The 27,575-nt window shown below is 41.4% G+C and overlaps 1 protein-coding gene across 1 annotated transcript in view; it reads right to left on the reverse strand.

The window, feature by feature from the left end:
* The window catches only part of eif3ea (eukaryotic translation initiation factor 3, subunit E, a), a 35,820-nt gene extending 11,607 nt beyond the window's left edge, over positions 1-24,213 (reverse strand). The window contains exons 1-9 of the mRNA XM_084052633.1: positions 24,016-24,213; positions 22,536-22,653; positions 22,124-22,241; positions 18,419-18,461; positions 17,134-17,238; positions 8,500-8,625; positions 7,392-7,516; positions 4,681-4,807; positions 3,335-3,436 (exon numbers count right to left, since the gene is read on the reverse strand). Coding sequence (XP_083908759.1) covers positions 3,335-3,436; positions 4,681-4,807; positions 7,392-7,516; positions 8,500-8,625; positions 17,134-17,238; positions 18,419-18,461; positions 22,124-22,241; positions 22,536-22,653; positions 24,016-24,105 — 954 coding nt within the window. The 5' untranslated portion in view covers positions 24,106-24,213. The remainder of the gene's footprint in view (positions 1-3,334; positions 3,437-4,680; positions 4,808-7,391; positions 7,517-8,499; positions 8,626-17,133; positions 17,239-18,418; positions 18,462-22,123; positions 22,242-22,535; positions 22,654-24,015) is intronic.
* Between the last annotated feature and the right edge of the window lie 3,362 nt (positions 24,214-27,575).

The raw sequence follows: 27,575 nt of genomic DNA on the forward strand, positions 1-27,575 counted from the left end.
GCAAGCAAGCAAAGTAGAGAAAAGAAACTTTGCCACTGCTGCAGTGCGGCGAGATAGTGACACCCAAGCAGGGGTCTGAAATAGGCATGGACTATGCGTTCAAGCAAAGGTGACGTGCGTGTTTCAGATGTTTTGTACACAGTACACACCCATTTAGCGGAAAAAATGCAGCCACTACTGGTGTGAATTCAGCAGTTTTAACTATTTTACTAACAGTTAGTTAAAACAGCAGTATCAGTCTAATAAAAACGACTCCATCTGAAAGCCCCACTACCGACCCCTATAGGGATATGTTACTCCTTATTATACTGAGTACACCCAGTGTTCAGGTGCCTAGATAAACGTTGTAAGGTATAGTACATATTTTAAGGCATGAACATTTCTTTTGTATTATACAGTGGTCTGTATATAGTTTGGCCAGGTTGACATTAGTCTCGCATTGCCAGATGATCGGAGTTCTCCGCCTAGTACCTACCAATCGTCTGGGGAATTCTAAGTGCAAAGTAGTTGTTAGAATGGTGGTGAGAACACTCGCTAACAAACTTTCAACTAATGCTTTGGAAACCAATCATGTCACCGCCATAAAGACTTTGGATTGGTTCTGCAATGTTGTTTTCTAAAGGTCCGTACACACCGGGAATGTTTATTTTGTGCGATTCGTTTGCATTAATTTGAACCGCTGTTTATGTTATGAGTGCATGCACATCCAGAGCGTGACTACAAAGCGACAATTATTTTTCAAAACAAGGTAGATTTTTCAGCGTGAATAAAATCATCAACCTGTATGAATGAGGCATCGCCTTAATAAAAGTTTGATGTGAAATATTCACGACGCATTTTCGTATCATTTCTTTGCATTGCTTTTCTTTGTATTGCTCATGGTGTGTAATGACCGTAATTCAGCAAAAAGAGGCAGCAAAAAGTGAGAAAAGTTGAGAAAAGTTCAAACTTTCCAGCCAACCAAAAGCACGCTGTGCTCCGAAGTAGGCGTGCACTAGGCGTACATACTAATACACAGGTGTGCTGCCTTGAGCAACTCAAGAACATTGGAGCTCTCAATATTGGATCACAACTCGCTCATCTATGAGGGTGTCACTCATACCATTTTATTGCATTTTGCGATAAAATGGAAAGATAGAAAACGTTGATCACTGTAACTATTGGGGCTTAACATGAATAAATCAATTGTAATCATTATTTGCTATTATTATTAGTAGTAGCAGAATTATTTTCTATTATGCATTCACTGACTGGCTAATTTAAATCCTGCAATCTATTAGATTATGAGATATCTTATGGGCAAGTTGAAATATTGGCCTACAGGTGGTGCTAGAGGAAAGGTCATGGGGTCACTAAAATCAGTTAAGGTTAATTATTATTATTATTATTTTTGAGCGGTGTAGCCGCTCCTATAAGTGGGGTTGGGACACCTCATTAGTACACCCTTCGCTGTACTGTGATTGGCTCATAATAGCACACACTCTACATTAGTACACCCCTAGCTGTACTGTGATTGGCTGACTCTATTGGCTGACTCTGTTCAGCACTGTGATTGGCTAGCGAGACACATGATGAAATTAATAACCTATAAATAGGACTATGCACTTTTTTAAGTGAGCTTACATCACTGTAATGACCACTGTGATGACCACACCGCTCACTTCACACTGGGTGTTATTTTTTTATTCAAATAGTACAGTAGAGAGTGACAGGAACATGCAGTAAAGGCCGTCGGGCTCAGGAATCGAACCCGCGACTCACACCTTAAACACTAGGCCATCGGCGCCTCAGTTATTCTCTGGGAAGCAAGCTCAGCTAGTTTCAAGACAACTGGCCATCATTTTTTAAACATATCTTGTGTGCAAGTGGACATTTTGGCCTAAGGGTAGCACTAGACTAGAGGAAAGGCCATGGGTGGGGTCACTAAATTCAGTGGGGTTCATCCTCTGAGGTGCATGAAGGTAAACATCCAATTCCATAGCAATCCAGACGAAAACGTTAGTATTACCGTATGCTGTTTGTTGTGGACGGAAGGACAGACCTACATCGAAAAATATAATCAGGCCTTTAGAAAAAGTAGTACTCTGCTCGAATCACAGCTGATGAGTATCAAGTTATATCATTACAAGTGTATGCTTTATGCTCAGTATTCTTTGTGTGGGCAGATTGTTCTAGCCGAGCCAGAAACTCTAGCCAATGCCACCTACAGTGTGTCCTTAGCTGGGCATCACAGAGTAAGTTACACCTCTTCAGGGAACAGAGTGTAGAACATCTCACACTGCCACTTAGCTAAACTGTGGTCTGACGTCAAACGTTCTCAAATTGCCAGAAGTTGTGTGACTTTACTGTCAGTCATGAACCCCAAGGGCCATCCACACCAAACACTATAACTATCAAGATATTGTTTTAAAAATCATTGTAACTAAAGTGGATGGCAAAGTCCACACCACAACTAAAACGACAGTGGTGAATGATATAGTTTTAGTTATAGTGCTTGGTGTGGACAGCCCTTAAGTATTGCTGGTAAGTGACTGATGCACTGTGTGTACAACAATGACATTTGAGGCCTGATTCTGTGAATTTGTTGGGTCTCCTGGTCTTCTCTGGGCTATTTCAGAATTGTCCAAGAATTACTTATGTTATCAAAACACAATGTGTCCACAGCACTGTGATTTCAGCGCTGTTGTAGTGAACATACAGAGGGCTTTTTACAAGTGTGCAACTCATATTCCATTCTTAGCTCAAGCACTACAGTTGGAATTGTTATGGTATAATCCATTGAGCCATTACAAACCAAAATGGAAATAAATGCTTTAAATGGATCCTCTGTGACAGACCTCCCTCTTAAAATGAGTGTCTGCACGCCTCTGCATAGACCTTTGCTTATAAAGCTTTTACTGTTAACTACTAGCCTGATGGACAATTACAGGCCATAGTAAAATCTGACCGAAACCGTGAGTCATAGGGTTTCCAAGAGAACCTCTGTATCACCCCGGTATGATATAAGTCTGCCCTGGAGACCTGGACCCACACAGGTCTCCATCAAATACAAAATTTGTTTGGAAAAACGGTATAGTCGCATGATTGCTAATGGTATTTACTACAAAGCTTCATCTGAAAGTTCAGCAGGCTGACCTGCAAAATGAGGAATTCATCACCTGATTGATCACCTCAGAGGCACAATAAACCAGGATTGGGTGTGAAATCCTTTCTCCTATCCCCCTACAATACGCAGATATGACAAAAGTGATGATAGCCAGCAGATGAGATGAAGTGATGATAGCCAGCAGATGAGATGAGTTAATAACTGGTGGTGGTGTAACTGCTTACTTACCGACTCACACTCCCTTAGCTTCTTCTGAGCACTGTCAAAGTCAAAGTTCACGTACAGGCACTCCACAAACTCTGTAATTGGGTCTTTGTAGGTGTAAGACTCCTGCAAACAAAACAATATGAGAAATGTATGAGGTATGTACAGTATGTGCGTCATTTAGGGTTGGGTACCAAAAAAAAAAGTACAGAGTATCCATAAAAAATAATCAAATTCCGGTTCTACTTATCGGTTCCTAAATGAGCTAATAACCTTTCATTATTGCAAAGAACCGTTACATAGCTGCAAGGACATACCTAGCTTAGTATGCCTCTATCTCAGGTACTACTCATATAAGCAGTTTTGGAGTACTAATTGTAAATACTGTTTATTTCAGTTAATGATGAGAAGAAACCTAAACCTTTTAGAATCTAAATGAGCAGAACTCTTGCACACCTACAGATTGACAGGTGTGTCAGAGAAGACCAAGGACCAACCAATGTAGAAGCAATACTCCCGCACATAATAAATTATATAAAATGATAAATACAACTTTTAATTGGAATAAAAACATGTTGGTCAGTAGTCCTTCACACTCATCAGATGGTTAAGAACTGGAATCGATAAGCATAATCGGAATCAATAACCTCCTAACGATATCCATGCCCCGTGTCAGCTGGAGTCAGAAAAACACCAACACCAATATCACAAAACAAAAGTCAAAAGTTTGTCCAGGTAGCTTGACTAACAAGGAACAACGACTATCATGAAATCAAAATGACAACTGCAGAATGAACACCACACTTTACAAGAACTTGAGTAAAAACACACACTAAAACTCCCATAAGTAGTTCCAAGTCGTGCTTGAGGATGAGTCCCAAAAAGACTTGGGGCCTTAACACGGAGCACCAAGCACATGTTTTAGTGATTACCCAGAACCCACCGAGACGGCGCTTATTTGGATTTCAGAGCCATTGATGTCTGAAGAAGCTACTGTCATTGGTGGGGAAAGCATCGGGTACACTACAATCAGACAGTGCACTGCCATTCATCAAACCTAATGGGTTCAAGACCTCTCCAGCTTGGGCTTAAACTCACTCTGCTCTTAAAAGGAAGTACCACAAAACCTATTGACCATATTCACACGGTGGCCATTTTGCTCTTCATACTCCTAAGCATGCACCCGAGTATGACGTAAAAGCAAAATGGCCACTGTGTCAATGTGGTATACTGGGTATACATGGTCAGTTACTCACTCATTGATGCCTGCCTGAACGGATTCCCAGGCCAGAACCGGGTAGCTTCACCTACTCACCACTACGCCCTTACTAGTATTATAGTATGATAGGGGTGTAAAGGGAGAGTTTTACCTGCTGTATGACCTTCACCAGATCCTTCAGAACCTGCCGCCGCTTGCGGACATCCTTGTTTGTGATGACTGCTGTGGTGAGGTAACGCAAGATGTGGGGGCACATGGTCTGGATGGCGTTGAGGTATCTGGAGAAAGAAAATTAAAGGTCAACATCACTCACCAAACCAGAATTAAGGAGGAATGTGATCTTTAGAGGGACAAACAATGGGACATTTTGGCTGCTTGCGAGGCTCGTGGCATTTAGAATGGAGAAGTAGCCTTTTCCAGCTAAACAGATAAGAGTCGTACCGGGGCACTCTGTGTGGGGATGCGGGTCCCGGCTTTAAGCCTTCTCTTTCATTAGTGTCCTGTGCGGGGGAGGGAGGGAGAGCTCACCCTGGGTAGTAGATACAGATCACTGAGCAGCAGGGACCTGCCCAGTAGCTGAAACCCTATCCATCAAGGCCTTCGTGTTTCAACCACAGGTCAACTGGCTGAGGGTTGAGCACGAGAGAGTAGGCCTTGTTAAGAGGCTGATTCTAACCCCAGACAACATTTGGACTCTCGAGACTGCGTTTCTTTAAAAACAACATGTAGGGGCTACACATGTACAACGCCATGCCTTGTCAAGATGTGCGAGCAATCTGCATTCATTATATATCGGGACCACTCCTTATCCTTATCCATGCATCTATCTTTGAACTTCGCCCTCCACTCAACCCCTACTGACCAAATTAAATCTGAGCAGAGGAAGTGGAGTTTTCCCCCTACCACAGAGAGTGGGCCCCGTTCAGCACTCCAATAGATTTGGCCAGAGGAACAGAAGGGGGAGGGGAGACAGAAAGAGAGGGAGAGCATCGAGCTACGGTTTAATTAGCCGAAACAATTAAAGGGACAAGTGGCCTGCGGCAGTTATGATGTTGCGTCTAAAAACAGCAGCGGGCTGTGCTGTGCAGGCCAGGCGATTGTCAGCCTGGTTTAGAGAAGCCCTCTCCTCTCCCTTTGTAGTTGCTCGACTCCGTGGGCCGACCGCAACACTCCGTGCTGTGTTCCTGATTAGCTTACACCTACTCCCTCTCCAGGGGGGCTCCAATAGCGAGCAATCCTGCATGAGTCACCGTGCCATATCTGGGACTTGTACGGGGATTGGGGAAAGAAAAGAGCGGTAACATTCACCCGACCCCACTTATGGGACTTAATCATTTTGGAGTTTGAGGCAACGACACTGCTGTACCGGCGGCTGAAGATGCTTCTGCGGCACCCAGCCAAGGAACCGAGGAGAGTTCAAATTTCCCCTGTTCAAAACATTTTGAACTCAACAGGACTTTACCAGCGGAGAGGAGGCGTGGGGGGGTTTGGATAGGATGGGGAGGGAGGACATGGTGGTGCTGGTGGAGGGGGGGGGGGGTATGAGAAAGCAGGCCAGAGACAGGGAAACAAGTTCCAATTTCATGGCCCATCTGGAGAAGACAATGATGTAGAACGAGTGATACAGACAATCAAGTGAGTGCTTGGATTGCATTACCGCAGTATTATTTGTCCAGTTTGCACCTGCATCACAGTTGTTGTTGGGCATCGTTCCCTTGTATGAATGCCCTTGAACTCGGTGCGGGCTGCCATTAGTACACAAACAACACTTTGGCCAACATCTGCTGACTCCAGAGGTAAGGGAGGTCAAATGTGGAACTGAAGGCCAGCCACTGGTCACCGACCGTCAGCCAAAGGAAGTAATGGTCAAGCGATGGGGGACAAATGCCAAGCCAAGCCTCACTGGGGAAACATGAGGTTTCTCCACTGTGAGACTGCAAAGCATACACAGCTACCCCAGTTTGTGCACACAGATGGCGGGAGGAGAGCTTTTTTCATGACTAATTATTGGGCAGCCATCCTTAATCATCCACAATAAAATTAAAAACTGAGCAAAATTCAAAAAAACAGACAGCCCCGATGTGCTGTGTTGTGGTGGCCTGTCATTCTGTCTGTGGAGCGCAATCATCTGTTCAATTACACAAACCTACAATCAGAGCAGGGGGAGGGTGGGGTGGGGGGGACATCAAAATAGGTGGTGTGTAAATTTTAACACACTGTATCAAGTTTCCGCTCTGCTGTACACATGGCATTCTTCTCAACTTGGAGAGTAAACAGACCACACAAAAACACACTGACTGTAACCACTTTAAAAATACCAGCAGGGTTCATGAAGAAGCCCCCCCCCCGCCCCCCCCAAAACAACGTTATAATAGCAAATGGTTTTCTCAAAATTGAGTTACTCTAATAAAACGTGTCCAACTTTTCCTCCAGATCTCACAGAATGGAGGGGAAAGTCTGCCAGCCCGGGCTGCTCTATGCCCATTTGGGTCCACCTTCCTGGGCCAAAACCCCCCAAGAGCCAAGGTTCAGCTAAGGTGCAGCTCTTTGTTTTCCCGTTTCTCTTGTGGGTATTTGTCCTTTGCTGGTGCTGGGAAAGTCCAATGGGCCTGCCGATGTTCAGGAGTACATCTTGGATGACCCAAGTGTACACAGTGTACAAATGGAACTGTAAGGGTCCATTTGGTTTCATTTGTACATGTATAAGCATGAATCTGGTGGGGGGTTTGAATTTGTGGGCAAATGGTGAAAATGCAATTTGGTCAGGTCTATTGACCGCTTTACTTTTCGCTTTACAGGGTTTCAGGGTAAAACTAGGAACACTTTGTACTTTATGAAATATGTGTATAGACTTATGCTTACTGAGGCTGATACAGGAAGAGTTCGATGATATTGTCTCTGCCTTTGGGATGGTTGAAGAAGACAAATAGTGACCAATGAATGAGCCATGTCCTCTGCTGGAGAGACTGGAGAGGGGAGCTAACTGACTGAAATGGAGAAAAGCAGAAGGAAAGGAAGGTGACGGTAAGAAAGCGTTAATAAAACATTACATTTCACTTTCAAACATGTTTGGGGTCGTTTAATGTCTACACTGGTTTTTATAAGGACCCCAGACAAGTTTTTTAAGTTAATTGATTCAGTATTTAGATATTTGATATTCACTTTATATATTTTTGGGGAAATATATAATATATATATATATAAGAAATAAAATAAAAAAGTAATTGACATAATACAACCCCCTCACGCATTAAAAGGACAATGTCAGTCACCAGAACCAAAGACGGATGTTTTCGATGAATCTATCATGGTTAAAATGGATACATTTGAAACTTAAAAACTGTCTTACAAAAGCCAGAGTAGACTTTAAAATGACCCCAAACAAGTTTGAAAGTGAAATATCCCTTTAAGTGTTTAATACAATACAAGTTTCACATTAGATTTTGAGATATCTTGAGTGAACGTTGTCCTCAACGTGTGGCTATAGGAAAGGCCGTTAGGGTTCATCCTCCGGAGAGCATGAACACAATCTGCAAGTTTCATGGAAATTTGCTCATTAGGTTTTGAGAAACTATGTGTGCAAGTGGCAAATTTGGCCTAAACTAAGGTTGAGCTAGAGGAAAGGCCATGGGGTCACCAAAATCAGTAGGGTTCTTCCTCTGGGAAGCATGAACGTGATACGCAAATTCCCTGGCAACCCATTCCGCATTTCTTCAAATATCTTGTTTGGGACCAAAGAGTTGGATGGAGGGACGGAAGGAACAACATTGCTATCATTTGAGACCACCACCAGTCGGGCTGAAAATCTAAAACAGTTATTAAGTAGTCAGATCACTGCTTGTGCTTAGGCAGAATGTGGCAAGGGAAAAAAAACACAGCACCGCTGCACTGAAAAGTAAAGCGGTCAATATGAGAGTCTATGTAAGGCAATCTAAATGTGCTATCAAATTCTGAGAGGTGGGGCATTTACGTTGTTATCGATAGTCTCTCTCAGGCGGGTGAGGTCTTCCATGGCAGCCTCCCAGTTCTGCATCAGGATCTCAGAGGCCAGCTTGCCCCACAGAGAGCTCAGGGCATTCCTGTCCGTGGCCGGGACCTGGGGAGAGAAAGAAAGACGGACAGGACAGCACGGCACACTTGTTAAAACCTGGAATAGACAGCAAGGCAGAACACATGAAACAACATTTTTCCACATTACTTGGCAGACCGAACCCTGATTAAAAGTTTCTTCAAATGGGCTGACGGAGAGTGTTCAATAACATCTGCATCCTTGGACAGTGAGAGCAGGCTGTTGCCACCACTTGCTTGGCTTCAGTGGCACTGCCGTTTGGTGCAGTCACTTTTCTTATTTATACTGGATAAATGAATTAAATTATGTCATCCTGGGGGAATGGGCCTTGACAGAAAAAGAGAAATGGATCATGAAAGACTGTTTAGCTTTTTATAAAACCTAATTTGCTGCACTTTGAGATACAACAACCACTGCATTGCAGATGACCATGCTGAACGATCCTTTCAGATTACCACAGTAAACGGAGCCATATTTGAAGCATGTGTGTAACTGCTTTCTGTACAATTGGACAGTGCTAAAACATTAGGATGGTGCCTTGTTTACTTAAGGAAGCCAATTCTGAACATCTTAAAAATGTGCAAATGGCAAAAGGTCTTATAATGAACCTTTTATTCCACGGGCAATTTGTCCTTTTTCAATTGGATTAAAAAAGATGGAAACTATCATTTAACCCAACTCGAGCCAGGTCAAGCTGCCCTTTTAGTCACGAACACTTTTCAGCAAGCTCCAGGGTTCAAATGTTATTGAGACAGGGGTCATGAGGCCAAGGGTCGGGCTGTCTGTGACATTGTAATACCACACTAGTGCACGGGTCAGATACCCTCTAATCAGTATAAAAGAGCTGTAGATTGGGCTGCGTTTAGATGTGTATCACCGTTGTGAACCAGCCACGCCTCCAAATTAAACATTTGGTTTCTTCTACCCGCAGTACCTGAAAAAAAAACCATCTGAAATTGTTTCATCAACTGCAATTAAGTGAAAAATGAGCTACGCTACCAATCTGGAAGAACAACAATCAAGCTGAAGGGTATGGATGGGGAGGGCAGGCGCACCTAGCATCTCAAGGGGACGGGTGATGTGGGGGGTGGCATCCCCTGTTCCTCTGACTTTGCATTGACCTCAGGACAAATCCCTTGTGAAAACACTCTGGCCTCTCTGAGGGGTCTATAATGAAGTGTACCACTGCTGCTGCTGCTGCTGCTGCTACAACTACTACTACTGGTTTGGGAAACACATGTCTGAGGGCTTTGATCAACAAGGCTAGCAGGGGAGAGGGAGGTAAGGGACAGCAGACAGTGAGAGGGGGCCAGTGAGAAAGAGAATGAGAAAGACTCAGACTGATTCACGGCGAGTCAGAGCAAGGAATAGACAGAGAGGGGAGGCTATTTATTACGGCCTGTTTGTTTTTTATAAATTCCTCTGTGAAATGATGATCTGCGCTTTCAGTAAGCAACATCTTACACAACTTACAATTAATTTACAGATTTACAGTAAGCAGGTAAATACGAGGTAATACATCAAATGCATAGAAGTAGTAATCCAGGATCATAGGTAAACCAAGAACCTATCATCAGTCTAAAGTCTAAACCGTCTATAATATAAATACTGTGTACATTGAAACTATACACACTATAGGATGCCTTACTCTGCTTAATAAGAGAAAACAGAAACAGAAAACATTCACCTTTAAATACATATTGTGACGGGGAAAAAAATCGAAGCTGGCTGTCAATTAATTAAACGTCGCCCTCACTAGCCTGGACCGCTACCTAGGCTACAATGTAGCCTCACAGCACGTCACTGGTTCGAGCGCCAATCCCAACGGCCTTTGCTGCGTGTCACCCCCCATCTCTCTCTCCCCTGTTCCTGTCAGCCTACTGTCCTATCTATAATAAAAGGCATAAAAAAAAAAAACAATATATATATATTTTATATATATAAGTCACCCTCACTAACCAGATGGAACCATAGCCTAATTCGTTTTTGTTTGCCTGGTACAGTATAATGCAAGTGAGAAAACTTAAATTTAGGTTTTCTTTGAAAAAATGCTATACGCTAAAGCAAACAATTTATTTAAACCAGCCCTAGAAACTTTCAAACAAATAAAATGGTGATTGTAATATCTCCAATCATTACCTTCTGTGGAATTATGTTACAAAGTCTCAAGACAACTCTTTTTTATTATGATAACATAATTAGGTTGAAATATGAACTGAGCCTAACAATCTTGGCATGGATATTCTCCCTCAGAAAGGTTGTACGCTACCGTTTCTGATTATAATAAAAGGCTTAAAACAAACAAAAATAATTAGGTAATCAAACTCAGGTTGAGAAATGCCTCTGAACCTCAGCATGGCAATCATTCTATAGTGGACGTAGGGCTACACCCTCAGGCTCATGGGAAACTCTGGCCAACAGTAGCCCATGATAACACCAAACACCAGACGTAGTGACATGAGTCAAGCAGGAAGTCAGGGCGGGTGTCTGGTGTGCGGCCAGAGAAACCTAGACGCAAACCACACACCCCCTTTCCCCGTCGGACAGCCAGTGGAGTGGACTGTGAGACATGACAGATCCACAAGTAGAGGAAACACCAAAAAAAGATCAGGTTTCCGTTGGAATCCCAGTAATTGGGGAAAGAAGAGTATTAGAGTATACTTTTTTTCTTCTCCTAGACTAGGGTAATTTAGACTCAGATATGTGAATGAACTACAGTTATAAGACAGGATGGCAGGTAGGAGGGGAAAAATTAACAGGAAAATCACTGACAAGAACACCCAGGGATGTACTTGTCCAGTCCATCCAGTCAGTAAAAACTGAGGTCTTTGATCATGGAACACACCTTAAGACTGTTCTGGCTAACATTTTAAATACAGAAGTCATAATAAAGATGATTATTGTAGCCGCGGGAGAAGAAATTGGCAGCACTGCCAATAGAAAAGGTCAGCGTTTCATCTCCTCAAGTGTTTTGTTTTGTTTGTTTTTTTCTCCCTCTCTCTTGGAAGTTCCTGACTGCTACGTTTGGCTGACCTCCAGGTCATTATGGCAGCTTTCTACACACACTGCCCGGCATTCACTGGTGGCCACGCTAGAAAAGTTTCAATACCTGGGTTTTTCCAGCAGTTACCTTAAGTTTCCATTGGTTTGCGAAATGGGCACATTTTCGCTGACTGACCAGCAACAATAAATTTACTGTGCTGCGGATCTGTCGGGACACTCAATCTTTATTCTCAACATCCAATCCCTGCATTAAGCGATGATATGAATAACTTGCTCTTTTCGCGCTAGGCCACACTGTAACAGGACCTGAGGCCTGGATTTTGCAAGGCTGGCTTCCTTCATTTAATTGACTGGGTTTCCCACGTTAAATGACTTATGGAGCCTCACCTCCCATAAGGGGGAGGAAGATGGGGGGCCTATGTGGATGGGAGGTCCACAAAACACAGAAAAGAGATGAGGGGAGAGCAGTATAAAGACTGCCACTGATGCCACTGATGAAATCCATTTCTACAGCCCCCCCACCCCAACACACACTCTCTTTCTAAAAAGCCTCTTGCATTGTCAACCGTAAGCAACAGATATCTAGTTACAGAGCCTGTTCTGGCTGGAACTTAAAATGAGGGGTCTAACGATTTGAGGGGCAAACGAAAAGGGAGAAGAAAAAAAAAAGAAAAATCATTGCTGGACTAAGAACAACATACCTCAATTAGAGCAATTTTGGTTTATTTAGACAGAATTGCAGAGCCATAAACAACTGTTGGTGGGATGTGGGGGCATAGCCGTTGCATGCTTCCTTTCTTTTTTAATTTTTTGTTTCTTTGTTTTTCATTTCTAACTCATCATCTCGTCTCTGGGACGAGTCTTCCTTCTGTAGAGGCGAGTAACATCAGTGAGACAAGCCATCAAATGAAGTACCCAACTGCTTTGGGTTAAGAGGCTTGTTTATAGCGGAGAGGGCTCATCATGGTTCAGAGTCCCTGCCAAGCCTTTCAGTAGAGGACACTCCAGCACCATCAGTGTGCATGACTCGCCAGAGTCACTGACATCCACTAGACAAGAAGAGGCAACACAGTCGAGTATCAAATGCCAATTAGAATCGGAACAAAAGATGGATGGTCTTGATATATATATATTTTTTCACTCTAATGAAGGACAAAATGTTGATTTTTATTCTTGCCCATTCTTTCAGGATTGGCTTTGGCGCAAGTCCTTACTTCACCACAAAACTCAGTGCAGAACCAAGGACAAACAAAAACAATAAGACAAGTGAGTGACACTTGGAAACCACTGGCTGTGTAGCCTGGTTGTGCCGGTCATTACAGGACATACATGCTGTAGGGATGAACTTGTTAACACTGGCTACTATATGACACCACAGCAGGAGCTAAACCCCTGCTTCCAGAAGGAATATATAATACCCATAAACCTCTTGTATTTCATTCCAAATGCAACTACAATGTGTGTCTTTAACCACATGAAGCCTTGCGTCCCTATTCTGGGGCAAAAAATATATATTTGCATAATCTACAAGCTCAACGCGTCACAGAGCGTTGAAACGCATTGCAAGCTTGCAGAGATTTGGTGTAGAGGGAAATACTTGCGGACCTAGTATAGAGCCCTGGGGGACCACAGAGTGCAGACTCGCAGTCAATTAAGTATTACGGTTTAAGTGGTTAACAGACAAAGAGTGACACAAAAAAGCAAACAAAACCAGGACTCACCAGTCCCCAAGAAACTAACAAAGACATCTGTAACATTGTGGTGGCAACTTCTGCGAAGCAAAGAAAGAGGTCACAGGCTGACCATTCCCAAGACTTAGGGCTAGCTAATGTTACAAGTTACAACACTCCATTGTGACCCAAACTCCCCTCTCCCCTCACTCGAGTTTGCGACCAAGGCCCCTAAAGGGCTTTGCAGCCCTCTAAGGAGGTGCAGCTCCCTCCGAGTCCTGCTGCACCTCGCTCTGTTCACTGTGTAGTTCATCTTTCACTCAATTCTGAGGGCAGTGGGATAGAAGCCACTAACACCAGAGCCCAGGCAATGAGTCCTTTGTTTATAGAGGAAATAAGAAGTACGCATGTGTAACGAAGATACTGCCAGTACTCTCTGTGAACTGTAATTATCTTCCCCCGCAAAACCTACTTTGGTATTATCTGATTTCCAAAATATTTCAACTGTTGGAAATTATTTAATCTAGCGTGTGCATACCTCCGACTTTGTCACCCTTTTGTTATTATTTTCACATTGGTTCACACGCAGAGTGTAAACGTGGGTGGGAAAGAAATGAAAGGGCCTTCATTCAGTAAATTGAAAATAATTTTCCCCTTGCAAAATTGCCATAAATTCTCTCGATAACAAGCCGGTGTGATAAAATACAATAGGCTACATGAAGGTTCACAGGGGGCTGGTTTGCTTAACTGAAACTAGGGACGGGACGATAATCGTTTATCGTGATAAGAAAACACTCACAATAATCGCATCGCAGATATTTAAATTTATCGTGAAATTGTCCTCCGTCATACACTAGTTTGAATTAGCTTTTGTTGAGCTGCAAATTCGGTACCATTTAAACCCTCTATACTTGATAAGACGGACCTATAAAGAGCATATTTGGTACGCTCTTATTAGGGCTGTGAATCTTCTGCTATCTCATGATTCGATCCCAATTCTTGGGGTCAGCATCCGATTCAAAACGATTTAAAAAAAATGGATTCTCATGAAAAAAGAAAAATCCAAATCAGTTTTATCAACATTATTTAAGTCATATTGTTTTCATCTGGACTTTAACAACCAAGTGTAGCCTAGTTATTTCCAACAGCTCAAACAAAAAAATATATAATACCAGAGAGGGTTGTGTAAAAATTGGCAAGTTTTTTACATTAATCGATTTTTTCCAACACCCCTAGCTCTTATTTCTCTCTACACAAATCAATTCGCCAAAAATAGCAGATCTACAGAGGGGAGGGGCAATTTCTGGCGAACGTTCCCCCCAGATTAGCGATGCTGGGGGTTCAAGTGGTTAACTAAAGTGTCCTTTAAAGTTTTAAGCATATTTTGATTATCACAATAATATCGTTAATCGCAAAAACAATTGCCACAATAATCGTGACATGTAATTTTCATATCGTCCCATCCCTAACTGAAACACACCAAAGCCCGGGAATCAGGACATGGAGCTATCTGGCTGCAATGTTCAAATCAATAAGCTCTCGTCTGAGGCCCGCCCAGCAAGAGGACTAAAGACAGATTATGAAGTCTGCTGCTGAACACTTGGCCCAGTAAAAGATCCTACTCAAGTCCTTGAACAGCAGCCTTCCCCTAATACAGACGACGTGCAGGGAATTGAAGAGGGAATGACGTAAGCTTTTCACATTCAATTACCGATAAGTGTTCTTTTCCTCCTCTGCGCAAGCGCTGGCCTTTAGAGAAATTAAAGTAATCTGGCAAACACAATAAAAAAAAAGTGGTGTGCCATTTCAATATTTCATCGTAGGGCTGGCTGGGGCCAGTAGCTCAGAGAGAACCGTGCTATAGCACAACCCACATTGTTAAATGAATGTAAAAGGCAAGTAGACATCTTGAAAAGGTCTGTAAAGAAAAACAAGTGTGTGATAACATTGACCTAACAGAGTTAACTTCATATGACCTCCAAATGACAATCCATTGCCCAATGAATTTGCCCAGTGGGGAGAAAAAATAAACAACATTTTTGCGATGTGGCTCTGTTGGAGGCTAGCAGTCTATCAGAGGGTCTTGTCTGTCTGTCTGTGTCCCTGGAGCTAACCTCACAAACCGCTGGAACAATCAGCACCAAATTTCAAGCGCACACTGCCAGTAGGTCACAGATGTACCTCCCTTTGAGTACCAACACGTCATTTTGCTCTGAACACAGTCATTTTCCCACTCAGGTTCATATCAAGTTAATCAACTATAATATTGTAATATTGAAATAATTGATATGTGACACACACACACACACACACACACACACACACACGACTGACTACATTTATTATTTGCTTCGGAACAATCCCAGTTTCGCTGGTTCAAACAACATTAGGAAGCAAGCCCAAATAAGCAACTACACTTAAGAAACAAACCCAAAAAAAAGTCTGCAACCACCAATATTTACAAGCGACTTTACAGAAAAACAAGCCCAAAGTCGCTTATAATATCCAGATATGGCAACACAGCTGGCTGGCCGTCTACTCCGCTGCACTAAGGCTGTCAACGAATATTCCATATTCGAATATTCCTTCATTCGCCGTCAGTCTGAGAGGCAGAAGGGAGAAGTCGAGAAGTCTCCCCTAAAGACCCTTTACTTCATGGTATGGCGGTGTCACGCGTGAACACGAGCCGATCTACAAGAAGTCCACAATGTATCGCTGCAACGCGTTGTGGGCTTGTAGATTAGCTGTGTTTTCCACGCGACACCATCATACAATGAAGGATAAATCAGCTGCCTCGCTGTAAACACACAGACTTCACATGGCAGACACGCACACACAGTAACCACTAACCAGACTTGCTCGCTGCTCGGTGGTCGGTACTAGAAAGCACACACGTTTAATCATCATCACACAACGTCACTTTAATTGATTCAAAATGATAACTGGGGTGAAACTGAAACGGGTTATTCATTTGGTAGTGATGGCAGACCGTTTACGAACGAAACTCAACCAAAAAAAGCGATATAAACTATGTATGGATTGTCCCTCACGGTAAAACTCCCTTAATTGTCACATTTCTCTTCTAGCCTACCTTGATTTGATTTAAACAAAGAACAAATAGATTGTTTTGATTATAATTTCCTGTTTCATTTCGAGGTAAAGATTGTTCCAACTTCCATGACAGCACAATGGGCAGGCACATCCTTGGAGCGATGCGTCTCCGTTCTCCTTAAGTCCGGGCTTGTATCTAAACCATTACAGCTTTATTGGTTATATAACAAAATAAGTATGAAGTTATCATTCATTTGATCTAGCAAGAGATTGTGTTTCTCAGCATCAACCACGGCCAGCGCAAAGAAAGAGAGAAAGAAAGAGACTTCTGCTGTGTTTGAAAAGTAGTGGTGAAATGAAAAATACACTTCAGAGCATATCCATGGTCATAATATGGACATACCTACCAATAGATGGCAAAAAACATTGAAGGAAATCAATTTCTTTGTATTCTTATACCAAAAGTCCCTAAATAGCCAATCTTAATTACTTTCCGTCAAATGAAAACGTACTGCGTGATGACATAGATAGACTCTTTGTCGTGTGATGGTGTGGAGCAGTGGTTGTCAAACCTTTTTTTATTTCAAGGAACCTGTTTGTAGCAGTTTGATATTCATGAGGCCCATTTGAAACCATCTTCTATCTCAGGGACTCCAATCTTATAAAACCCTAACTCTGAGAGAGTACAAAGAACCCAGAGTTACAAACTCAAGGACCCCTGGGAGTCCCCAGACCCCACTTTGAGAACCACTGGTGTGGAGTATAAATGAGGCTTTAGTGTGTGGGTGTCTGACAACGGTTGAGAACTTACCAAGACTCGGAAGAAGTAGAGGTATTCAGCAGCTCCAGAATAGTTTCCACACTCATACTGGAACTTGGCATATCGATACAGGGTGTCCAAGTACTCCTGGCGAAACTTCAAGGGAAACACAAACAAATTATCAACCATTAACACGTACATTCAGCAGACAACAGTTTCTGCCATACAGTACAACATAAAACAAACACGTGATAAAACATTGCTTTACAGTATCAGATTTAATTACTTAACGCCTATAGCGTCCCGATTCTGGGCATGTTATAATAGGCAAACAAATCTACATCTACAAGCTCACAATGTGTCGCAATGAGCTTTTCAGCGAAATGATTTGGTGTAGAGGGATAAAAAGGAGGGGGCCAAGTAGAGACCCTCGGGGTACCCCAGTCAATGTAGTATGTATGGTTTAAGTAGTTATGCCCTACATACTTTGCCGTACGTTGAATAGCGGATATAGCCAATCTACAAGCTCACATCGCAATGCATTGTGAGCTTGTAGATCTGCTATTTTCACAATTTTACCATTTTTGAAAATGTTCGCCTATAATGACCAATAACAGGGATGACAGGTTGAAAGTGGTTAAACTCTTTGCTCCCAACAATGTGATACGGTCATACAGAGGTCATTTATAAAAAGGAAAAAGGCAGTCAAGCACATAAAAACTTCTAGAAAACAAACACATTCCACTTGTTGTGTGAAAAATCCGACATAGTGGTCACATTCAACTGAAGTGTGTCTAACAAGGATATAATTTGGGTTCCACATTATATGCTTATATTTGAACATCCTTCCTGCTGTCCGGCACCTCAGAGCAGTTGTTGTTCTGACGTCAGTGTGAACCGAGGCCATTCAATGCTTGTGCCTCTGACAGACAGCGGGTGCTCCAAGCCTTTCCCACACCCGGCCGAGGGGCCCCGAGCCTGGGCCGTGCACGGAGTTGCACTGAGGACAGGGTGCAGGTCAGCGGGATACCGGAGTGGGAGGGGACCGACAGAGGGGAGGGGAAGAAGCCAAACAACGTGCCAAATATAGAACCTCCGGCATTCTTGCGGCTAAATCCACGAGTCCCGAACTGTTCCGTTTATTCTTAACAATTCACCACAGAATGTAAATGTCCACAGAATTTTTGCAAGCCATACAAACCCCGAAAATGAGTTAAGGTTTTTGGGAAGTAATTTTGCATCTCCCTTGCTACAGCTTCCCCTCCCACACTGCACCCCTAAACAGCCATGAGTTCACATAGGAGTCATGGGAAACACACAGTAATGAAGAACTTACGTTGTGTTTCTCCGCTAGATAATCAAAGAGCGCACGTCCATCCCTGAAAAAAGAAAGCAAGACAGTGCCGTGGTTAGAAGCCGTTTAACGGGAGTCGCCAGTTGGCTGACATCCCTTTCTCCGGAGCGTCACTCAGGTGTATTTTTCCATGTCTGGTGTACATCACAAGCTGTAGGCAAATAAAGACTAAGTCCATTTCATGTTTAAATCAGGTTGATGGGCTGTTTGTAACATTTGAGTTGGCCATTATACCTCTGTGTTAGCCATGTCTTTTTTGGGGGGGGGCCTTTATGCCTTTATGGATAAGACAGTAGGCTGACAGGAAATGGGGAGAGAGATGGGGAGTGACATGCACCAAAAGCTGTCGGGATCGAGACTCGAACCCGCGACGCGCTGTCAGGCTATATTGAGCCTAGCTAGGTGCCTGGACCGCTACGCCAGCGGTCTAGGGCCCATGTCTAGCAAATTAGAACTTCTCATGAACCAAATCAATCGTGAGTTCTGGGTACAGACTTTGAGGCTATGGTCTTGGAAATTACGCCCACATTGTTCCATCTAGTTGTTCTGTCACAGATATAATATTTATATATTTGTCTTTCTTTTGTAGTGGCAAATAGCAGAACTGACGTTTGTAACAAACATCTCAAAATGAAAAAATAAATTCAATAAACAAGGAATAGTATTGCAGGGACATCTGTAGTCCACCAGTCGACGAAGCAGTGGTTCTGATTTTAGGGTCACATTGACCTACTTTGGGTACACAAAACACTGCCTTCCCTGGATGTAACCTACCGCAAATTTGGTTATCCTAGGCCTAATAGTATAGGCGATGTGGTCCGGACAGGATCTCGGACAGATGCAAGGTAAATGGTAAATTCTGCATTCATATAGCGCCCTTATCCAAAGTGCTTACAGTGTGCGCAATAAATTCAGCCATTCAGACGTTCATACACCGATGGCAGAGGAAACCATGCAAGGCAGCAGTTAAGGCTTAAGGGAGTACTTCACCCAAAAAAAAGTCTTATTTTCTATCAATTACACACCCCATGAAGCATTGAATTCATGGATTTTTTAGTTTTTGTCTAAGCCAATAATTTGATGACCGGCGGAAAGATGCTAATGTATCCAGTAGGAGACTCAAAGTAAACTCTTTGAGTCTCCTACCGGAGAGACCGCCGGTCGCCAAATTATTGGCTTAGGAATGCGACAAAAACTAAAGAATCTTGATGAATTCAATGCTTCATGGGTGTGTAACTGTGTAATTGATAGAAAATAAGTAATGTTTTGTGTGAACTACTCCTGTAAGTGTCTTGCTCAAGGACAATTTGACACAAACCAAGGGGGAGCCAGGGATGGAACCGAGAACCTTCTGATACCTCCTGAGCCACTGCTGTACCAAAAGGGAGCACATGCTGCTCGCATGCATTTTGTGCACATGTATTCAGTGACACAATTCTTGGTAGGCATCTATCTGCCATCTTCTCGCTACCCCCTGCCAAGAGTCTAATGAAGGACAGTTTGTAGGAGCTCCAAGGTTACCATGTTCCCTGTGGACGGGAATGTTAGCCTGCGGTGTCTGGTGGGGAACACAGGACCTGATGATGTATCACTGTATGGCCACTGGCCATACAATCCTATAAGAGGACATCTGTACAACTAATGACTTGAATAGCTGCATGCTTAAGCCATTTAGACCGGGAATTTTTAGATTGGATCGAATTTTTTGATTTCTTTAGCTACTCAAATATTGCAGATATACACGCTTGTAGCGCGGCACTCTGAAATTTTTGATTTTGCCCAAAAATTGCAGATCTACAACTAGTAGAGCGGCACTTGGTGCCGCGCTATGAGCCTGTATATCTGCTGTTTTTGAATAGCCAAAGTACATATATATATGTTTTTTGTTTTTGTTTTTAAATGAAAGTGTGTAAACACTGGGGTGGAAAGCCAAGATATATTTTGGCTAAGATATTTGAGACACATAAAAGAAGGGGTAGGACCTGATATGTTTTCAGAAAACTTCTTCCTACTCTTTTTCGAACATGGAATATAATTTAAGGATGTAAGGTTATGTCATAATGAGTGAACATTTGCTGAAAGTGAATAGCTGATCTACAAGCTCACAGCACGTTACGTCATTGCAACTCAACGCGTTACGGGCATATAGATTGGCTATTTTTGGTGAAGAGATATTGTGTGGAGGGAAAAAGGAGAGGACCCCTGGGGGACCTCGGTCAACTAAGTATATAGGCTTTACGTGGGTTAATGTCATGATGAAAACCTATCCAGTACCAATGTTATGATCGGCTTTGGGTGAGAGCAAATCTGCTGGTACAACCAGTAACTACCCTTTGTTAAAAACGTTTGCACTGCATTACTGCCTCTGTCTGCACTAAAAACAAAGCAAGGAAACGGAGGCAGTTTGCACAATCAAAACCCCCAAAAGTGGTTTTCATTACCTCAACAAATCCAAACAAATGAGAACATAGCTTAGAGCCTAATGGTGACTGTAATCCTGCAAGTGTGTCTAATAATGACTGACTGTTTAAAGATTAAGCCATAATGAGATTGACCATGATGATTAGGTTTGGCCTATTACATTTCTGGCTTCAGTTGTCTGAAGAAAAGTCTGGTATGAGATAATTGGCAAACTCTGTTGGATAAGAGCTTTAAGTACAACAGGCTTTTCAATACTGTATTATCGTTTGCATATCTGGCTGTATTAACCCAAGAAGACAGGACTAATGGTTTCAAACATCTAAGCACCGTTTTAGCATCTTCAGTACATGATCCTCTGTGTAAATCGAGAAATAATGTTAAACATACTCCACTGTATCAAGCATAAGTTAAGCAGATAGGCCACAATAGCTAAATAAGTCTTTTGCTTGTCTTTTGGCTTACGACAGAATTCTTTCGTTTCCCCAGACAACTTTCCCATTGTTTTACAAATCCAACGGTATCAAAAAGAATCTAAGAATAACAAAAGACAGAAACAGCAAAATGATACCGTGTCCAAAAAAGACATTTACCAAAACTGCAAACTGACAAAAACATATACATGAGCTAACATCTAAGCACAGCCTTCAACTCTCACGTTACTGTTCAATTATAACCCCTGTGAAATGTTGGCTTTAATAAACAAATGTCTATGATTCAACAAAAAGAATAACGAGAGAAGTCCAAACTGGAAAATGGATAAAAATGAAAAATGCTTTTGATCAACTGTACTCACTCTCGCCAAGAGACAAAAGGAAAGGATAAAGACTGAATTGGACCAAAATATTTTAATCACCGCAGACGACAAAATAGCCTTAATAAAGTTAACCACAGGATCTTGTGTCTGTCTCTGTTCCTCCCTGTGTTTGCTGAGTTTGCTCAACGAGACCCTTAAAAGAATGAGAGAATTCTTTTCATTTGATGCATTCCCATCACTTCTTCAATTACAAAATTCCCTCGTGGTGTTGCCGTGCCATCTACTGTATTAAATAACACTTTGTTTTTACTCATCCTGGAATCACAAGAACACGACCACTAATAAATGTCAACCGCAACCTCACTACATGTCTTGCATAAAACCTCTTTTGCGGGTATGTTTGGCAAAAAACAGACTATGCTCTCTGTCACTGTGCTTTTGGATAAGAATTGCAGGGTGAAATGACACTGAACACTTGACTATTTCCACTACAGTAGCTCACTCAGACTCACCTGGTGGACTGCATCTGCTTGGTAGTCTCTGGGTCCTCAAACATCTTCACAATGGGTTCTGTCTCTGACTGGAGCTGCTTTAATTGAGCCACTACGGATATCCTCTTCTCCCGTAGCGCTGAATAATGACAGGGGGTAGTGTTTCTAGACAATGGCACCATAAATGAAGTTCATGATCAATAATGAAAATACATAATCTATAAATATGCTGTATAGCAACAACTTCACACAACTGTGTGTGTGTGTGTGTGTGTGTGTGTGTGTGTGTGTGTGTGTGTGTGTGTGTGTGTGTGTGTGTGTGTGTGTGTGTGTGTGTGTGTGTAGCATAATCTTGACAGCTCGTTAGTAAAATGAGTGTAGCAGTACAGACAGTATGAGTGTAGCAGTACAGACAGTATGGACAGTCACATACTGGGGGGGATCTCCTTATCGGGGAAAAGGTTTTTGTGCACGTCCATGGCGAAGTCCACCATGTTTGTCTCGCTGAGGAGGTCCAGCTTTCCATGAAGCAGCTCCTGTTCATTGAAGATCTATAAAGAGAGGCATAACAGAACAAAATGAGGATGTAGTGATATCAGTAGGCCTAAATGTTTCTAATATTATTGGTATTATTACTATTACTTGCTTATTTATTGTTATGTACTATTATATATTCTATTACTAATAACGTGAGAGCCTGTTCCAATAGCTACCATAATAATTGATTTCATGTTGGTTATTATCTGTTAATTACCTCTCAGTAAAGTTCATATTATTTTTTCGATCTGCTAATGTCCAACTATTGTTACCTGAATAACATTAATACAAATTAAACCCAACTAAATTGTTTTGGGGTGAACTGCAAGATGAATAAGAATGAAATTATAATTGAATCATTGTGGCCTGCTTTCAGTGTTGTGACTGTAAAACTCAAGGATTTAATAGAGAAAGTACATCAACAACAACATATCTGAGTTGCTGTTGGGTCGTTTGCACGAGATTCAACAGCCGAAGGTTTAATATTGTTAGATTTAGTGAACATTAGTTAATATGATACATGGCGATGTTCACTAAATCGGATACAGGATAGGTGGGCACTATAGGGACAACTGGGCAACTCAATGTAAAATTGGCTATTTTGTCCAAAATGTCCAAAAAATATTTTAACATTTTGCACGATACATCATTATCAGACTTAAATGTATCCTTCAACTTCTTGTTTATGCGCCAAAGGGACTGGATATATGTTCTAAATAATCATGTATACTTTACATTTCTTAAGACCATTATTCTAATATTCCATTTTTTTTTTACATGTTGGACAAATGAGCCAATTTTACATCGAGGTGCCCAGATGTCCTTAAGTGCCCACCTATCTTGATACCCGTAGCCAACTCTTTGTTGATATTTACTAGTTAGCATTAGCAACTAGCAAGTAACTTATTCGATTATGTAACGGTAATTTATATCACTAAAATACTTTTGGAACCGGGAGACACTCGTCAACTACCTATAAATGGTGTCACACAGCTTCATACTAGACACGATAGACATGATAATACACTTATCAGCTGTCTATGCGCGGCCATCTATTGCTAAGCTAAGATATTAGCAATGCCGTTAGCATAGCAACCATAGATAGCAACGGCGTAGCGAATGTTTGTTTTAAGACACCGGGTGCTCCGCTCGAGCGGTCACGATACTGGCATTAAGGAACACCGCCCATAAAATCTATACCGGGTGTATTGAAACGAGTGCTTCCAAAGTCAGCTGAAAACAGCGTAGTAAAGGCTGCACTACTAACAACCAGCGCACGTGGCGTTTTTAGGACTTAGAAAATGCCTTCTACGTTAGTCTGTAAATCCAGAGAACAGTAGCATCGTCTACTTAAAGAATAAATCCAAGAAACAAACCTCTTTGACGGAAAGAAATTCCAGCAAAGGGAACACGAGATGCCGGTCCAAGAAATGGGCAATTCTGGTGGTGAGATCGTACTCCGCCATCTTTACTAGAGAGAGGAGGAGGATGATGATGATGATGATGATGATGGAGGAGCTTGGAGCAGCGGTGTCAACACAGTGACTGTGACCAGCCAATCAGCGACAGGCTGAGCCTCAGCATCCCCATCCTCCAAGAAGAATCAGAAAAGAAGTGCCAAAAGCAGGGGTCATCATCGCCATGCTGGCTTGTTGTGGTGGACATTTTTGTCCAAATAATATTTTTGCCATGCACATACAAATGAGCGGACAGTAATATTACCAGAAACACACAAAGAGCCAGCCGAAAATGTAAACTATAGCGCTGCAGCGCAGTGGTTCTCAAAGCAGGTCGAGAGAGGTTCTTTGAAGGTGGACTCAGAGTTATGGAGGTCCTTGAAAATAAAATGTTTGAGAACCACAGTGGTAGTGGACTCCTAATGTGCCAATACTGTAGCAAATCAGTGTCATACATATTTTGAAGAAAACCTGGAGACTGACATTCAGCAATTGGGTCTTATGATCACAATGAGATCATTATAATGTAATGTAAAAACAAAATCTGTTTTTTCCACGGACAAGGACAAGTCTTGCCACAGACACATTTGTCTGTGTACAAATTGATTGACCCGGATTTTCCAGGATTATTATTACACTGTAATAATAATCCTATTATTTCTGCATCCTTTTATGCTGGAATAATATCACATTGTATTATAATATAATAATAATGTAATAATAATATAATACTCACAGCAATATGATATTATTTCAGCGTAACACGTCAGAGAGCTGCAATTACAGCCTCCCAATTCACAGATCAATCAATTTTGACCTTGATTTTCTTAAAATATAATCATAGTTGTTATTACAACTTTATATTGACTTGGCTTGTATATCTGGTCCCTCTTCAGTGGAAACCCATGTTTGTAATTGCACATGTTTTTCTGAAGGATGCATGCATAATGTATGTTTAATAATGTTGATACAATGACATATTTCATTTAAGTAAATTGGTCAATTTAATGTTGAATCATAGCACATCAGGTTTCCTCCATATCTCCATATCTCTCTGATATAATACATACACAGATGTATAACTGAAACAGTATGTTTCTATAAAAATAATAATAATAACGATAATTGAACAATTGCAGGCTAAATAGAGTTAAATAATAATATAATAATAATAACAATAATAATGATTACACTGGATGTCATAAAAATACATAAAAAAGAAGAATAGAGATAAAAGAGAATGTTGGTAATAGTGCAGGTAAAAAGTAAAAACACTTAACAGCAATGGTAAAATGTGCAGAATATGTGTTGGTTTAGTATTTGGCTTATAGAATGTACACCAAGGTATACAAATACTGTATGCATAGTACACTGTTTATTAGTGCAAGGTACTGTATAGTACAGTATCAGCAAAAACGGGTATTTACGAATTGAATACAGTTTTTGTTTTGATTTCTGTTTTGTTTTTGTCCTTGTTCAGGGCTTTAACAGGTAAAAAAGAAGCATCTTCCTGAGCCCTGAGCCCCGGCTTTTAATAAAATTTCCCCTTCCATAAAAATAAGAATACTCCAAATTTCCCAAAAGTTAAAATGTCTTCACTGTGTGTCCAGGTGAATGTAATATTGTTCTTCTTCAATTCAGCAGCTGCTCCATGTGCTGACCATATACCCAGAAGAGAAGAGCCAATATCAGCTACCAAATGGCCCATCTCTAATAGGTTTCACTAGTACCTTGTTTGCTTGACAACCACACACGGCACTAATCCTCTAACAATTCTGTCCTTGTTACTGTGGAGCTTTCTCCCACTCTTTCTCTCCTTCTCCCTCCCCTCTGACAGCAGGTAGAAATGAGTCATAAATAGACAGCACACACCGTGGCCGATGCTGTTTTACTGGGTGCTTCTGACACAGCCAGCAGCTTTGGCTTAATGTCAGCGCGCTTCTGAAGCCTCCTTTGTGTGTTCTGTTCAAAATGATTTTTAAAAAAAGGGTTAAAACGAAGAGCCTCCCAAGTACATATAGAAATGTTGCATTGTGGAATAGTAAGTCTGTTAACTTAACATTTCTGTCCCAGTGAAAAGGAAAATCAAGACCTGAATCCAACACATTTGTGGAGCTGACAAATGAATGCAACATAAAAAATATAAAAGTGAGCTTTTTAACCATGTTTGCATCGGTTGACAGTGCAATTTCAATTTATGCTTGTCATGCATATAGGCAAATTTGTTTATATAGATACTCTTATACACAAAGGCAATAAAATACTTTTCATTTGATGTATTTTTCAAATTGGTTAAGTACCAAATAACAAACACATATGACTGCTAAACTGCACACGTTATTTTATTTCAACCAGCAAATGGATAAGGATATGTTTTTGTTTGTTTGAATGTTTTCCATTCTAAAGCTTACTTTGTTGCAGTGTTACAACCCTCACATAAATCAATTTACCCCAGAACAACAACCATGTTTCAGAATTTCATTATAGAATAGATAAATATTCCCTTTTACAAAATATATGTGACATAATCTTCTTCTTTGAAGGAATACAGTATGTAACAGTGCTTCTATGGCAGGCCAAGAATATTGCATGAACTGTTTCATTATGAATTGATTACTCATCACCTTTGTGTACAACCATATGCAACACCACAGGAGCTAAACACTGATAGAATTGATTTTAGTAATGATCAGATTATGCCTAACCAGAGAATCTCGTCAAGTTGAACTCAGATATCCCCAACTAATAGCTCCAATTAAAACATTTTTAGTTTTCTGCTGTTGTGATGTTTGAGCACACAGCTCTTCCTAAGACTTCTGTTACGTACAGAAAGTCATACCATATGACATAACATATTTTACATAGCCATGAATCAAATTGAAACACACAATGTATTTCATATTCTACATACAGTATATGCAGATTTACATACTGTATACAGTAGGGCTACAAGAGGTACATAAAGACAATCATTTATACAACTCATGTGCCCTCAATAGTTTGTACTCCAAAAGGACTCCAAAAGGTAGTTGTATATGATGGCTAAATAGCCATACCTATTACAGGCGCCTCTGTCTATTTATAAGAGCACCTGGTATTTTGAAATAGGGAAAATGTATCACCATATGCAAAAAAAGAACACTCCAAAATAAAGAACACATAAAATATAAAGTATAAAACAGCAGTGTTACCAGAGACATGACTCAGGGAATTCATTCACAGCAATGGTCTTAGATCAAAATCCTCATCCAAGTGCCCAGTGTAATAAGCATCCAGAGGAGTTCATGTTTTAGGAGCATAGAGTTTATAACTCCCCCTCTGTTTGGATGTTTTATTAACTCAATTCCCATATATCTGAGAGTGGAAGTGTTGTGTTTCGCCTTGGCAAAGTGTACAGCCACAGGAGGACTAGATGTTACATGGTTTCTGATAGTACTGCAGTGTTCAGCGATTCAAGTGTTTAACGTTCTTGTGGTCTT

Source organism: Gymnoscopelus microlampas, assembly GCF_963454915.1.
Source record: "Gymnoscopelus microlampas genome assembly, chromosome: 3".
NCBI classification, from domain to species: Eukaryota; Metazoa; Chordata; class Actinopteri; order Myctophiformes; family Myctophidae; genus Gymnoscopelus; species Gymnoscopelus microlampas.